Source organism: Bos mutus, chromosome X (assembly GCF_027580195.1).
Source record: "Bos mutus isolate GX-2022 chromosome X, NWIPB_WYAK_1.1, whole genome shotgun sequence".
In the NCBI taxonomy this organism is placed as follows: Eukaryota; Metazoa; Chordata; class Mammalia; order Artiodactyla; family Bovidae; genus Bos; species Bos mutus.
The window spans coordinates 54,720,232-54,737,518 of NC_091646.1; the positions used below are offsets into that span (position 1 = coordinate 54,720,232).

General features: G+C 33.5%; 1 protein-coding gene across 1 annotated transcript in view; it reads right to left on the reverse strand.

Annotated features, from left to right (window-relative positions):
* Positions 1-17,287, reverse strand: part of LRCH2 (leucine rich repeats and calponin homology domain containing 2) — a 105,676-nt gene that overhangs the window by 36,467 nt on the left and 51,922 nt on the right. The window contains exons 7-12 of the mRNA XM_005903779.3: positions 11,414-11,501; positions 10,975-11,086; positions 10,433-10,530; positions 10,278-10,336; positions 8,252-8,359; positions 2,569-2,634 (exon numbers count right to left, since the gene is read on the reverse strand). Coding sequence (XP_005903841.1) covers positions 2,569-2,634; positions 8,252-8,359; positions 10,278-10,336; positions 10,433-10,530; positions 10,975-11,086; positions 11,414-11,501 — 531 coding nt within the window. The remainder of the gene's footprint in view (positions 1-2,568; positions 2,635-8,251; positions 8,360-10,277; positions 10,337-10,432; positions 10,531-10,974; positions 11,087-11,413; positions 11,502-17,287) is intronic.

The window sequence follows — 17,287 nt, forward strand, 5'->3', positions numbered from 1 at the left end:
TGACACCACCCTTATGGCAGAAAGTGAAGAGGAACTAAAAAGCCTCTTGACAAAAGTGAAAGAGGAGAGGGAAAAAATTGGCTTAAAGCTCAACATTCAGAAAACGAAGATCATGGCATCCGGTCCTATCACTTCATAGGAAATAGATGGGGAAAGAGTGGAAACAGTTTTTTTTTTTTTTTTTTAAAGAAAAAAACAGACTTTATTTTTTGGGGCTCCAAAATCACTGCAGATGATGACTGCAGCCATGAAATTAAAAGACGCTTACTCCTTGGAAGGAAAGTTATGACCAACCCAAAGCATATTCAAAAGCAGAGACATTACTTTGCCAACAAAGGTCCATCTAGTCAAGGCTATGGTTTTTCCTGTGGTCATGTATGGATATGAGAGTTGGACTGTGAAGAAGGCTGAGCACTGAAGAATTGATGCTTTTGAACTGTGGTGTTGGAGAAGACTCTTGAAAGTCCCTTGGACTGCAAGGAGATCCAAACAGTCCATTCTGAAGGAGATCAGCCCTGGGATTTCTTTGGAAGGAATGATGCTAAAGCTGAAACTCCAGTACTTTGGCCACCTCAGGCGAAGAGTTGACTCACTGTTAAAGACTCTGATGCTGGGAGGAATTGGCCACCTCACGCGAAGAGTTGACTCACTGGAAAAGACTCTGATGCTGGGAGGGATTGAGGGCAGGAGAAGACGGGGACGACAGAGGATGAGATGGCTAGATGGCATCACCGACTCAATGGACGTCAGTCTGAGTGAACTCAGGGAGTTGTTGATGGACAGGGAGGCCTGGCGTACTGCGATTCATGGGGTCGCAGAGTCGGACATGACTGAGCGACTGAACTGAACTGAACTGAAGTGAAAAATGGAAGAAGAAGGGGCAATTCCAGCAGAAACACCAGGACACAGAACACAGAGATATGAAATCATGTTGGAATAAAGGAAGGAGTACTATGGTTCCTAGCTGTAAAACGTGCCAGTGCAAGAGTACACAGGCTGAGGCTTACAAGCTAGGCAGAAACTCACTTCAATCTTGTGGGTTAAGCCAAACATTTTAAGTTTTATTCTAAAAGTTAGAAAAAGAAGATTAATAACTTGGAAACACATGTCAGGCCTGTGCTTTAGAACCATCACTCTAAAAAAAAAAAAAAAAAGAACCATCACTCTTACACCATTGGCACAGAAAACAGATTTAAAGGTAGGCCAAACTTGAGAAACGAGGTATGGCTGCGAACTGTTGCAATAGTCCAGGTAGAAACGTAGAAAAGACAGGGCCTGAGCCAACATCACTGCAACAGGAATGGAGAGGTTGAGACAGATGTAAATAATGTTAAGAAGTTAAGATACAAATAATGTTAACAAGCTAAAGTTTTCTGTGACTGACTGGATTGGGAAGAATGTGTAAGAGAAAGCAATTTCCAATGATTCCAAAGTTGACTATATAAACAGTGGCACATTCACTCAAGGTGCACTATACAGGAGAAGAAATAGATTTGGGAAAAGTAAGTCCAGTTTGGATTGTAAGGTAGTTTGGAAAAGACATCAATGAAATGTATGCATTTGGAGAAAGCAAGCTGTTCTTGTTTCCATACATTAAAAGTTGGGGTTCTGAAGCCAGACTTCCTGGGTTTAAATTCTCACTATACCATTTACTGTGTGACCCTGAAAAGCTATGGAAATTTCTGAGCCTCAGTTTCTCACCTATAAAATGGGGATGACAATAGCAACAACTTCTTAAGTTATTATGAGGATTAAATGAGATCATACAGCTAAAACACTAAGAATAGTATACATACAACAACCATTTAACAAATGTTAATTCTCTCTGTGTGTTATTCTGTACCCACACCCTAGCCTTCAACTTTTACATTCCCATAGGAATAACTCAGAAGTTGAGTTTGGTGCAAATTTTCAAACCACCAAAAAGAATAAATAGAAACTTTCAAGGTCCTCTAGTTCTCTGGAATTCATATACCTGGATTTAGACTATGTATTCATATAGAAGAAGTGAATAAAACCTAATGAAAAAGAAATTAAAAAGTGAACTATAACATAGAGAACAAATACAATCAATGATAACACATTATTCCTGATCATAATACTAATACAATAAATGTCTGCTAAATGGATAAATATTGAGAGCAAGAGAATGAGATGGTTGGATAGCATCATCAACACAATAGACACAAGTTTGAGCAAACTCAGGAAGATAGTGAAGGATAGGAAAGCCTGGTGTAGTGCAGTTCATAGCATTGCAAAGAGTAGGACATAACTTAGCGACTGAACAACAACAACAGGTGGATAAATGATTCTGTCATCAAAACAAAATGCAGGTATGAGCACAAAAAGTTTAAGTCAGCATTCTTGCATTTGTTTACATCAAAAGTCAATTTAACTTATATTGTATAATACATTAAAAAAATTAAAAAGCCATTTCTTCTTTAAATTATCTCATTATATTAAATTGATATCAATTATTCTATTAAAACCTACATATAGGAACATTACTGTCAAAGGATCAACTCTCATTATACAATATTGACCATAAGAACTAAGATATTTTTATACCTCTTTTCGCATTCCATAGTTTGTTTTGGCTTGTTTCTTATGACATAAGTTGAATGATTAAGAATCCTAGAAGCAAATCAGCACATTAATTTCATAATATATTAAAGAGAATAGTGTATATACATGATATAAAAATGTCGATAATAAACTGCATCTGGTCCATGAAGATCTTTGCTAGAAAACAATATTTAAATATTATTTAGATCAGATGCCCATAAGTTCACTGGCTATTATGAAGGAATGAAGCTCACCAATTCTTCCATGCATTTTCTTTTATAAACCCTTTATCGAGGCTTGGATATTTTCCAGCCATGTTATTTTCCTGTGCATATCAAACTTTTAGCTGAGATAGAAGATAAAGAGATGCAGATTGTTTAAGTATCATCATAACTGACTTCATTTTTCCCAGCATAGCAAATGATAAGGCCATGTAGAAGTAATAAACAATCATTTTGCCAAATAATAAACTTTAATTCCAAATGCAAAGTCAGCGCTAAGGTTCAATTCTTTAAAAAAAATCCACAAGTCTATAAAACTTTTAATAACAGAATGAAACAATATATTTGAAGAAAACCAAAAAAAGAAAGAAAAATAAAGACTGATAAACCATTACATGAGAGAACCATTTGTTCATAATTTTATAGAATTCTAAGTATTGATCTCAAAGTCAAAAGCAATGAATAATAATCTATCTTTAATATAAGTAACTAATATATTTGAATTAATATTTATCTATTTACTATGGATATAAATGTTAATTTTCCATTTTAAAGTTTAGTTTTATAGGTAGTAGAATATCTGCCTTTTATTCAAAATAATATAACCAGATGTCAACTATCAAAAGAGTACACAGAAGAAGAGAATTTCAAATTAAAGATACATATTGACTATTAAAATATATAATGAAATAAATATAAGTTCATAATTACAGAAAGATGGTTTCATAAAGAAATCAATTTCCACTACCCCAGTTTTTCTCACTAGCTAAGATCTAGTAGAGCCTCAACAGGAGGAAGCTACAGAGAGAGGCAAATGACAAGCATCACATACAAAGCAGTGTAGCTTTGCACCAAGTAATTTCTAGATTACTGACATCTTTATTCTTCTTTGTGTGGACAGGCACTAAAATTGTATTGAATCCCCAAATGCAGAGGAATTTAGATAATAAAATATCTAAGAACATCAGGAAAAAATATATCATTAAAGACTAATTTTTTAAAAAGGAAGTGAATCCTAAGAATTCTCTTCACATGGAAAAATATTTTTTCTGTTTCTTTATCTGTGTATGAAATGATGGATGTTCACTAAACTGCTTATGATAATGATTTCATGATTTATGGAAGTCAAATCATTATACCAAACACCTTATACAAGGCTGTATGTTAATTATATCTCGATAAAACTGAAAGAGTAAAAAATTGATTTAAAAAGGAGATGTATCCTTTTTAACACTGCAAAGTTCCTGGGAGAGGGGGAGGGTCAGAATTATTCCCTTGGAAGGGGGCATCAAACTACAATGCTCCCCACTGCAGTAAATTCGGAATTCTCCCCACACCACACACACTAGTGTTGTGACTAATAATGTGCATGAGTCACATTAGAGGAGAAAGAAAAATATTGAGCTCTACTTACTGATATAATATATTTTATATTAAAAATTCTCTGAAAAATTTTACTCTGTACATTGATATTTAATGTTTTACTGTGTGATACTCAGAGTCAAAATAAATGTCTGTTTTATCTAAATATCTATTCTAGATTATTAAAACACTTCCCTAATCCAGGTACCAATACTAAATTTTAGGTAAAAGAGTATATATATAATTCAGTTGCATTAACCTGGCCACTTAATACTTAAGGTGTCCACAAACTCTAGATACCTTGATGCACGTCCTGCTGCTCTGGTCCTCTGGAAGAATTTTTCACTGAATGATGCTCTATAACATAAAGGCCTCCGTCTGTATTCATATTTCACGTACATCAACCAAACCAAAAGATGGAAGAAGTAAGATGTTTTGGGAGAGGATAGGGAAGTCATTAGTAAAGCAAGCAGAAAAGAAAGAATGGATAGATTTTAAGGGTTGAGAGAACTACCTAATTAGTTATAACAAGCTAGAAGTTAACATAATGCTCCTCAAATTAAGAGTTCATATGATCAGAAAAAGAAAAAAAATCACATGAAAAAGTAATGTACATAATTTCTATAATTCAAAACTAAAATACTAAACTGCTCAAAATCTGATTTTGCTTTACATGATCCTTAAATAATTATACTTCAATAAAACTTTTCATAATTACTTTTTAAAATTTAACTGTATTACATAGTACTCAAGTACATCTTTCCACAGTAAGTAAAAACTCTCAGGACACACATAAAAGCAAATCAAATAATTATTAAAAGTAAATATATATTAGAAAATACTACAGAATAAGCTAACAGGAATGAACATGCTGTGGGAACCAATCAACGGAAGCTATTCATTGCAAAAGTCTTCATATAATCATTTCTTAGCATGAAAATCAAATTTTAAGAAGCCAGCTAAACATTTACTTAATAAGCCACATAGTAAGAAAATCAGTATAAGAAAGAACAGTAGCCACTTCTCTAACACTAAGATACATAAGTAGAGTTGGTGGAAATTTGAAGAATTGGTTAAATAATTTACAGAGCAATATTATTTTAAGATAATAGTTTTTATTTAACTTCCAAAATTATAATAAAAATAAAATTATGATTTGTGGAACAGCTATTTTAATATAGACAAGGTCACTGACTCAAGGGGACTTCAATACACTCAAATACAAGTAAAAATAATCCGATCTTTTAAGAAAGAGGATAAAGATTAGCTTTAAAATTTTAACAATAAAATGTCAATATAAAGTAGTTTAATATATGCATCTCAATTAGACAAAGAAGGGCAGTATTATAAATAACTAGGTTTCAGACTTTGAACACTTAGGATTTATCTACTTGATGGTTTACTTGGTGATCTCTTTTCCCACCCTTTTTGATTACTAATTCTGTGCAATATTCTCTTGTTATTTTCCTAGGATAGTTTCATCTACCAAGTACTAGTATAAACCTTATTAAAGAATTACATATATCTTTTAAAAAAACAGTGTGAACTAAAGTGGCAAAGATGCTCTAAGAAAATCATCACTGAACTCAACATAAGCTGTTTTTAAATTCCCTCTAATTTTGAAGAACAATGGCTGGCTTCTTTTAGATTTAGCTGAGAGTTAACACTGCATTTACTTTCCACGAATAGCTAGCTAAAGAACAGCTATATAATAAGCATACAGTCAAAGTAGAAATCCTAAGTGGTACTTCTTGCTATACAAGAATAATCTTACCCCAGATAAATTATTTTAAATCAAGACTAATAATAAACAGACAAAAACATTGCAACAATTATATTAAAACTTAAAAAGAAATATCAAAACTTCTGGTTGATTTGCAATTTTAAATAGCATTTCAGATTCATTTAATAAAGCTAGAATCTAAAACAATACTTTGTGAAAGGGGAAATCTACAGCCAGAGAAGGTATAAAAACTCAAATCCTCTAAGGAATATATTCTTTTAGAAGATTACTTTTGACTTTTAGACTCACTAAAATTTATGTGTTGTAACAGTAAACAATAATTTTAATTATCTAAATCTAAGAGATATAAGCATTAGCAGGATATTTTAGAAGGAAGGATGATATGATTTAATGGAGAAAATAATAGATTCAGCATAAGAAAATTCTGAGCCCAGTTTAAGTTTAGCCATGAACAGAATTGGCTAGGGATCTAAACTGTCTATAGATTACATATTTTAAAAGTAAAATGTACTCCTTACTTTATGTCCAGATATCATACAATTTTAATGCCTTCAAAAATTAGACATAGTTATTATAATATTAATGTCACTGATTATTAATCCAAAAAGCTCTTATATTTATATGCACTAACATCTGAAAAGGAGAATGGAAAACAGTTCAGAGAAAGAAATTAATTTTGCATAAATTTCAAAAATAACAAAAATTATGTAGAGAGAACATATTAACTAAATTAATGGTTCCTACTAGCTTTAAATTTGATCTCATTTTCAAGTAATTAACCAGTAACAGTACTAACAAATACCTACTATGTACAAGGCAGAGCTAGGTACTGCTTTGTATTTATTACAAACGATCAAAAAGCAAGACCTATGAAACATCATTTGATGTATTTAGGTTGAAAGAGTAATTTAAGTCAGAGGGATAGATGTAAAACTAATACAACAATAGGAGAAAAATGAAAATATAGAAATGATATATATGGCTATATTAAAATCTAAAATTATACACTCAAATGCAATTCTTGACATGAGGGAAATACATATTGTTGTGGGTTCTTATAAAATCAATATTCTCTGTTCATAATGATAAATCCAATTTTTTCACCTGCCAAGTAGGGGAGGTATAAACTTAACTACTTTGTAAACTACATAGAGCAGGTGGTGGCTTGCTTCATCAAAACTCTTAAACCAATGGGGCCATCAATACTTTAATTATACTGAAGGGGAGAAAACACATACAACCTCATAAGTAGTCAATTTTTAAAAAGGCCCATTAGAAATGAATCACAGGAAAGATTAGAAGATAAGCTTCAAAAAGGATGACAGAAAAGCGTGATAGAGAGTTATGACAGAAGAAAAATGTCAATTGGGAATGAGGATACATTAGATATAGAAGGGATAAATATATTTTCTAGTATGGTTTTTAATTCTATAAATGTAGTAGCAGTGCAAAAAGAGATACTTAGTGGTTATTTTAAAAACTATTATAGTGGCCCCTAATACCACACATCAGTCATTGAATAAGTTTTAATAGTAATTATTTTTCAAAACATCTTTAAGAAAATGCCAACATACTTTTTTAAACATCCTAAAACATGGTCCTGTGATCCATAAACATTTATTGCTTTGAATATGTAAAAAACATACCAGTTATCCAAGTTAAATGCACCAAAATTATTCTTTTAATTTTCTCAAAACAAACAAACAAAATCTCAGTTCTATTTTATTATTTCGAAATTATTAATATAAATGTAGCACTCTCAATACATGAAGATGGCAATAATAGCCAACCCTCAGCAGCACGCAGAACCTTCTCTGTATAAAAAATGGACTTGCACTGATTTTATACTCATTAACACAAGGTCCTGCTCATTGCCAATAACATGCATTTGGCGAAAGCCTAGCCAGAGGGAGAAATGCTCATTGACCAAGACACAGACTAAAGTGAACCTGTGATTCTCAAACTGTCACACTGATTTAATCAGTGATTATATAATTCAATTTTAAGGAGTTTACACATATCCCGAGTAACTCAAAATCAGATAAAAAGCACACTATATACTTGTGACATGTACTTGGAAAGAATGCTTATAACATATCATGCTATTGTGAGCTAAGATGAATATCAATTATTATTATTTAGCACAAAGGAATAAAAAAGATACTGAAGCAATAAATAGAATGACTATATGAGGATAAAGTATTCTGTTAATTATATATGTAATTTTATATTTCTTTCCTAAGTATTTCCTATTATCTTTTAGTAGACGGTCTTCTTGTTTACTGTTTGACAATCTTTAAATATCAAATTTAATGATTATAAAATTTGCCCATTTAAATCTCATTACTGAAAAAAATACCTGTTCTTCTGCTCTTGCTGCAATAACTGAACAGCTATTTTCCTCAAATCAGTTACTTCCTTCAAACCATCATCCTCTTCCTCAGTAAGTAGTTGTTCTTTCCCAAGTCTGAAAGGTAACATAAACATGATTATCCAAAAAGTAAGGCAGATGATATTTTATGCCAGCTTTCAGATGTAGAAACCATTTTTTGTTTTTAATAGCACATGAAATGTTCTTGTATTTAAAATGTTAAAATAAGAAATAAAGAATATTGAAGGAATATACAAACATATTAATATCTATCCTCTCTACTCAATAGGAAATGTCGCATTCTGGTTATATTAATATAATTAATGGCTAACAAAGTAAACTGCATTACCATTTTGTAATTTCTGAAATGTGAAATGGCCATAGTAATTTAACAATGCATATTCTCCATCTTGAGTATAATAAGGACCACCGAGCTCTATTTGCCTATCTTTAGAAATAAATAGAAAATGTTATGAAAATTTTTCATTTTATCAAACCACTCTGCTTTTATCAGTTCATTTATTTTGATTTTTAAAATCTCTGTGTAAAATGTTTAAGTAGTAGAAATGCAAAATAGATTCAGATAAGATTGGAAAATTTGCAAGAAAAATTCATTAAAATATATGTATCTTTTTTATCATTCAAAAGAAAACAAAGAAATTTTAAAATTTTTCTCTAAACTCTAGCAATCTTATCCCAAAGGCATTTCATTTAAAAAATGGTGTCAGTGACTTCCCTGGCAGTCCAGTGGTTAAAACTCTGCATTTTCACTGAAGAGGACACAGATTTAATCCTTGGTGGGGAAACTAAGATCATGCATGCTGCATGGTAAGGTAAGTAGGCAAGTAAGCAAGTAAATAAATAAACAATGGTATCAAACCTAAGACTCTGTATCTTTACCATATCTTACATGCTACTGGAGTCTCTCAAGGTAAGACAACTGTCCTCATGCAATAACATGAGAAAGTAAGAGAAAAATGAAACACAGAGAGTAAAACAAAGCACTGTATCTCCTTATGGAGCACCAGAGATGATTAATTAATGACTATTAAAAAGTTTCCAATGAGGTCATTTGAGGGAAGCACAATACAGAGAAAAGAGAAAAACTTGGGGATCAGAAAGCTAGACTCAAACCCAAGGTTCTAGTGGACACTAGCTAAGTGGTTTTAGATAAGAAACTTTATAGTCTCCCAGCTTTACCTTCCTTATCTGTAAAAATGTGGACAATATCCACCCTGTAGGATTTAGTGACAGAGAAGGCAATGGCAACCCACATCAGTACTCTTGCCTGGAAAATCCCATGGACGGAGGAGCCTGGTGGGCTGCCGTCTATGGGGTCACACAGAGTTGGACACGACTGACGCGACTTAGCAGCAGCAGCAGGATTTAGTGAAGATTAAGTAAGAAACATAGCAAAGCATGTAGCACAGATCCTGGTAGATGGTAGGTATTCAACAAACACTCTTTCTTTTCTGAAAAAATGTGGTAGGTCAATTTCTATCATTTCATAAGATAAAGGATACAGAGAAGATCCAAAGTAAATTATTTTAATAAAATAAAGAAGTAAATACCCTTAAAATTACCATAACCAGTCTCATGTAATGTAAAGTTTATTAAACCAAGAGTCAGAACACCTCAGTTTGAGACACTTGAAACTCCAGGTCTCAGTTTCCCAATTGGTCAAATTATACCAATACCATCTGTTTTAAAGAACAGCTAAATAGCTTAAATGAGGCAATGTATGGGAAAGTATCATTTTCTTCAATAATAGTAATAGGGGACATTATAATTACACTTATGGAGAAAAACAGTGTATATACTACATTTAACTTATATGTTTACTATAATTTTCAGCTTCATTGAGGAAAGCAGGCAGATGAAATATTCACAAATTAACTATCTGAACTTAACAGGTAAATGAACAAAGAATTTATTCATTCAAGCTTCAGAAATATCTATGATATTTCAAGTATTAATAAGCAATACTTCAATTTGCAAATTCAGGTGTGCTTACCTTTTTGCATCTCCCAATTCTTCATTTTTCTGAGATTTTTCAGGACCTTTCTCTTTTCCCTTATACAAAAGAAAGTTATCATTTTAAATTATATGGTTCACTTTTGTGAGATTAAGGAGAACTTGGTATTGATATTTGTTCAAAGTTTTCTTTACCTTAAGGAAAGCAACAAATGATCCAATATGTGCATCTCCTTGTTCAGGAACTACTACATCATTTGTGTTGGCGTCAGTAAAATCATACACCTCCTGGTCTAAGTATAGATTAATACTTATTAGAAAACATGAATAGTAAACAGTGTGCTCTGCCACTGCAGTGCTTAGAAAAAAGTATCTTTTTCTCAATAAAAGAGTTGATCAAAGATACTATAATTTGGGGGCTTCCCAGGTGGTGCTAGTGGTAAAGAACCCACCTGCCAATGCAGGAGATGCAAGAGATGTTGGTTCGATCCCTGGGTCAGGAAGGTCCCCTGGAGGAGAGCATGGCAACCCACTCCAGTACTCTTGTCTGGAGAATCCCACAGAGAGAGGAGCTTTACAGGCTATGGTCCATAGGTTGCACAGAGTCGGACATGATTGAAGCAACTTAGCAAGCACGCACACACTATTATTTTTAAAGCCCACTTTAAAAAATATATTCATTTTTAAAAAGGGATATATATACATGACATAAAAACAGCAGACACTTTATGAATTACCTTTCTGAGAATCAGGTTTACTTCCTGTTGAGTGACTGTCATTTCTTGATGTCTGCTCTCTATTTGATTCTGAGACTTGAGAATGAAGGCTGATTGTGTCATCATCTGATGGCTGAATGCAATAAGTAAAAAGTAAAAATGAGGCATTTTAAATATATGATAAGGATTGTTTTAATTACATATATGAAGTACAGAACACCTGATTTAAATCTCCAGTTTTAAAACCAAAAATTAATATGAGGTTTACTGTTTTGCTTTTAAAACTGCACGTCTTTTTTTTTTTAACTTGAGGTCATAAAATGCAATGCTGATCACATTTTTAAGCAAAATAAATGAAATGTGTGCAAGTGCCTATCTACTTCAAAGCTCCAGTAAATTGTTTGTTTGTTTTTCTAATAAAATTTTAAAATAAAATAGTTCAGTAATAGAAAAGACTCACTTCTGTTGTAGACAATCGTTTCTCTCCATTATCACTTCCAATTCCAGAGTCAGGACCATGATTTTTATTTGGATAAAAATCTTCCATACTATGGAAATACAAATTCTAAGGGCAGTTAAGGTTTTCTTCTTAAATAGATAATACATAATTGACCTAGAATTTTGCTAGATAATATAGAATATACATTTTTGATATGTAAGATCCTTAAAAACATGAGGAGAAAAATACTGGATCATATAAAACACTTTATTCATGTCCCTCATGTAATATTTTCATGTGCTCTATTGTAAAATAGGTTACAATAGCCTTAACAATAGCCTATTATTTATTCTGAGAGATTCAGAAAAGCAGATAGTCCCGCTAGAAAATCATCTTGATAAAGACCTATTTTTCTTATGAGTTTGTCAAATTTTACCATATAATGCTGAAATGTTTTTTAACCTTAATACAACCATTTCTTCTTCATTATCTCTAAAAATATATTTAGCTTCATAAATAAGGACCATTAAGTAATTAAGAGAAAAAAGGTCAAAAAACGCCTGTAAAGCATTGAATAAGCAATTGTTTTGGTGTGAGGAAAGAGCTGTCCTTGTAAATTTCTGAATTACAGAATACCACCGAAGTTACAAAATAGTTTTCACTTTAATTTGCAAATTTATCATATACTGTACATTGACCACTGGTTATATGCCAAGAACTGGGCTAAGTTTTTCTTAAAGTATTTTAAAGATAATACTTCATATTCCTTGTGAAAATTCTAGCAGGTTATTGGTGCTTTCTCATTTTACAGAAAAAGAAACTGAGGCCAGAAAGGGTTGAAAAAATGACTCAATGACATACAACTTGCAAATGGAAGTCTAAGTTTTATCCCAAGATTATCTAACACTGAAGTCCCTGATCTGTTATATTTCTTCCCCAAATACTGATTTTATACTTTTCAGGAGTATATCAACAAACTTAGGGAAGCAATTACCAAGGGTTAAGGCACTATGCTGAACACCTGAGATGAGATGAATTTTAATGTTTGCTTTCAATGCATTCTCAGCCCAGCGGGGGAGTATGCTTATCTGTTCTGAAGGATATGACAAAGGTAAACGGGGCTTCCCAGATGGTTCAGTGGTAAAGAATCCACCTGCCAAGCAGGAGACGAGGGTTTGATCCCTGGGTTGGGAAGATCCCCAGAGAAGGAAATGGTAACCCACTCCAGTATTCTTGCCTGAGAAATCACAGTCAGAGGAGCCTGGCAGGCTATAGTCCATGGGGTCACAAAAGAGTCAGACACAACTTACCAAATAAACAACAAGAACAAAGGTAAATATAAATTTCTCCTTGGGAAGGTGAGGAAAGGCTTCACCCAAGAAAGAAGCATTTGAGATTAATCTTGAAGGATGAAAGACAACAATTGCTAGCATTTGCTGAGTGTCTACATTGTATTAGATACTATGCCAGGTGCACCTCATATTTTATTTATAATGAAATTGTACGATTTATGCATTATTATTTCTTCTTACAAATGAAGAAATAAAGCTAATAAAAGTTAACTTTCCAAGGGGAAATATTATGACATTTACTGAGTATCATTTACTGAACTAGTTGCTAGGCACACATTTAATTCTCACAACAAGCTTTTGAAATATGTATTGTTAACATTTTAAATAAAGAAACAGGCTCAGAGAGATTAAATAACTTACATAGGCCAAGGAGGAACTAAGAGGTTTAATGAATTAATCATTAAACCATGATTAGAACTGAAATCCATCTGACTCCACCACCCAATAATACATCCATATACTATACTAACATACATTGGTGTGTTTGAAACAGATGACAATGATAATAATAAGCTATTTGTTGAGGAATTAATAAGACACCATGATAAATACTCTACATGCATTATTTTATTCAATCCTGACAACATCTGTATGATTATTTTCCTTTTCACATACAAGAAAGCTAAAAACCAGAGATGATATGATACAAGGACATACAGTTATTAAGAGTTGGAGAAGAGCTTCACAAGGATATTATGTCTGACTGCAAAAGCTGAAGATAAGTGTAACTACTGCAATGCCTATATAGAATAAAGAGTTTACAAAATATCAAGGAAAGGTATTCTAAGTAGTAAGAACCATATAGCCAAGAACATGAGTGAGAAACTAGAAAGTACATACAAGAACTAAGTAATTCAATACCAGCTCTGTGTGAGAGATAAGTACACCCAAGAGCCACAAATAAACTCTATTGATCTGTCCTGTCCAATACAGTAGCCACTAGTCATGCTTGGCAACAGAGCATTTGAATGTAACTAGTCCAAATTGAGACATGCTACAAATGTAAAATACATGCTAGATTTCAAAGATTTAAAAGAAAGTGAAATAACTCACTAGTGTTTTATATGTAATTATATATTGAAATTTCAATTATGTAGAAGCTTTATACAGTCAGCAAAAACAAGACCGGGAGCTGACTGTGGCTCAGATCATGAACTGTTTATTGCCAAATTCAGATTTAAATTGAAGAAAATAAGGAAAACCACTAGACCATCAGGTATGACCTAAATCAAATCCCTTACAATTATACAGTGGAAGTGACAAATAGATCCAAGGGATTAGATCTGATAGAGTGCCAGAAGAACTATGGATGGAGGTTCAAGACATTATACAGGAGGCAGTATTCAAGACCATCCCCAAGGAAAAGAAATGCAAAAAGGCAAAATGGTTGGGTGAGGAAGCTTACAAATAGCCGAGAAAAGAAAAAAAGCTAAAGGCAAAGGAGAAAAGGAAAGATATATACATCTGAATGCAAAGTTCCAAGGAATAGCAAGGAGAGGTAAGAAAGCTTTCCTCAGTGATCAATGCAAAGAAATAGAGGAAAACAACAGAATGGGAAACTAGAGATCTCTTCAAGAAAATGAGAGATACCAAGAGAATATTTCATGCAAAGATGGTCACAATAAAGGACAGAAATGTTAAGGACCTAACAGAAGCAGAAGATATTAAGAAAAGGTGGCAAGAATACACAAAAGAACTATACAAAAAAGATCTTAGTGACCCAGATAACCACGATGCTGTGATCACTCACCTACAGCCAGACATCCTGCAGGTGCAAAGTCAAGTGGGCCTTAGGAAGCATCACTACAAACAAAGCTAGTGAAGGTGATGGGATTCCAGCTAAGCCATTTCAAATCCTAAAAGATGATGCTGTGAAAGTGCTGCACTCAATATGCCAGCAAATTTGGAAAACTCAGCAGTGGCCACAGGACCGTAAAAGGTCAGTTTTCATTTCAATCCCAAAGAAAGGCAACGACAAGGAATGTTCAAACTATGGCACAACTGTAAGCATCTCACACGCTAGCAAAGTAATGCTCAAAATTCTCCAAGCCAGGCTTCAACAGTACATGAACCAAGAACTTCCAGATGTTCAGAGCTGGATTTAGAAAAGGCAGAGGAACCAAAGATCAAATTGCCAACATCCATTGCATAATAGAAAAAGCAAGAGAGTTCCAGAAAAACATCTACTTCTGCTTTACTGACTATGCCAAAGCCTTTAACTATGTAGATCACAACAAACTGTAGAGAATTCTGAAAGAGATGGGAATACCAGACCACCTGACCTGCCTCCTGACAAATTTCTATGCAGGTCAAGAAGCAACATTTAGAACTGGACATGGAACAACGGACTGGTTCCAAATCAAGAAAGGAGTACATCAAGGCTGTATATTGTCACCCAGCATATTTCACTTATATATAGAGTACATCATGCAAAATGCCAGGCTGGATAAAGCAAAAGCTGGAATCAAGATTGCCAGGAGAAATATCAATAGCCTCAGATATGCAGATGACACCCTCGTTATGGCAGAAAGCAAAAAAAAACTGAAGAGCCTCTTAATGAAAGTGAAAGAGGAGAGTGAAAAAGTTGGCTTAAAACTTAACATTCAAAAAACTAAAATCATGACATCCAGTCCCATCACTTCATGGCAAATAGATGGGGAAACAATGGAAACAGTGTCAGACTTTATTTTCTTGGGTTCCAAAATCCTTGCAGATGGTGACTGCAGCCATGAAATTAAAAGATGCTTGCTCCTTGGAAGAAAAGCTATGAGAAACCTAGACAGCATATTTAAAAGACATATAAAAAATAGACATTACTTTGCTGACAAAGGTCCATCTAGTCAAGGCTATGGTTTTCCAGCAGTCATGTATGGATGTGAGTTAGACCATAAAGAAAGCTGAGTGCCGAAAAATTGATGCTTCTGCAACTGTGGTGTTGGAGAAGACTCTTGAGAGTCCCTTGGACTGCAAGGAGATCAAACCAGTCAATCCTAAATAAAATCAGTTCTGAATATTCATTGGAAGGACTGATGCTGAAGCTGAAGCTCCAATACTTTGGCCACCTGATGAGAAGAACTGACTCATTTGATAAGACCCTGATGCTGGGAAAGATTGAAGGCAGGAGGAGAAGGGGACGACAAAGGATGAGATGGTTGGATGGCATCACCAACTCGAAGATCATGAGTTTGAGCAAGCTCCACGTGTTGGTGATGGACAGGGAAACCTGGCATGCTGCAGGCCATGGGGTCACAAAAAGTTGGACACAACTGAACAACTGAACTGAACTGACATACTGAAATGACATTTTTAATATATTGGGTAATGTAACATGCATTATTAAAATTAATTTATTATTTTTTAAATGGGTTACAAGAAAATTTAAAAATTACCAATGTGGCTCATATTGCCTTTCTATTGGATGGCACTGCTAGACACCATCTTCAAAATCTATCTCAATTCTGTCCACTCCTTTTCATCTCTACTGCAATAACCCTATTCTAGACCCCTTGATCTTTTGGTAGTACCACAACACCCTAACTAGTCCCTGTGTTTTCACTTGTTTGCTTCCAATGTATTCTCTCTATAAGAGCCAAAATAGTTCCTTTAAAAATAATTTAATCATGTTATCCTCCTGTTTATAATTGTCCAATGACTACCCACTGTACTTTAAATAAAATTCAAACTTCTTACCACAACCTCCAAAGCCCCCGTATAACTTCAGCCCTGACTAACTTTCCAAAGTCAACTTGTACCACAATGCTGGCCTCCTCTCAGGTTTTTTTTTTTTTTTTTTAACATACCAAGTTTCTTTCTAACTTAAGACCTTTGCACATGCCATTATTTCTGCCTGAAATGCTCTTTCCCTCATTCTTTCCACAGCTAACTTTTCTCCTTTCAGGTCTTGACTTAAAACCTCACCTTCCCAAAGAGACACTCCTCAACCACACTCCTGAAACATGTTCCTTCCTTTCAAAGCACTCACCAAAATTTAAAATTATGTGTGTGTGTCTGTGTTCTTGTTTTATTTAACAACCAACTCCTCCACTAGAATGTGAGCTCCATGAGGGCCGAGGCCAATATGTAATTCAACAAACCCTGAATCTACTGGTAGGCACTCAACTTAAATAAATAAATGACTAATATAATGTATGTCATTACTAAAGTAATTTTGAAATAAATATAAAAGCATACTAATAGAGATTAGTATATGAATTAATTCTAATTTTTGTAGAATTGTTTGGGCTACTATCATTTATAATATTAAGCAAACTAATCTTTGGCAACTAAATTTAATGCTCAGATTCTTAATCATTCTAAGGCAACAAAAATATTTGAGAAAAATCCTATTTCAGATTCAAAAACTTGCACTGTTAACAATAATACTTACTATGTTGGCATTCCATGTAGTCTAAACTATGCCATAAATACAATAACAAATCTTTAAGTATTTAAGTCAGGGACAGTCTCCCTTTGTATAGTCTCATGCCACTCCAAATTATTTTCCATAGTATTGGATGGAATTATGTTTTCATAAAATCTTTCA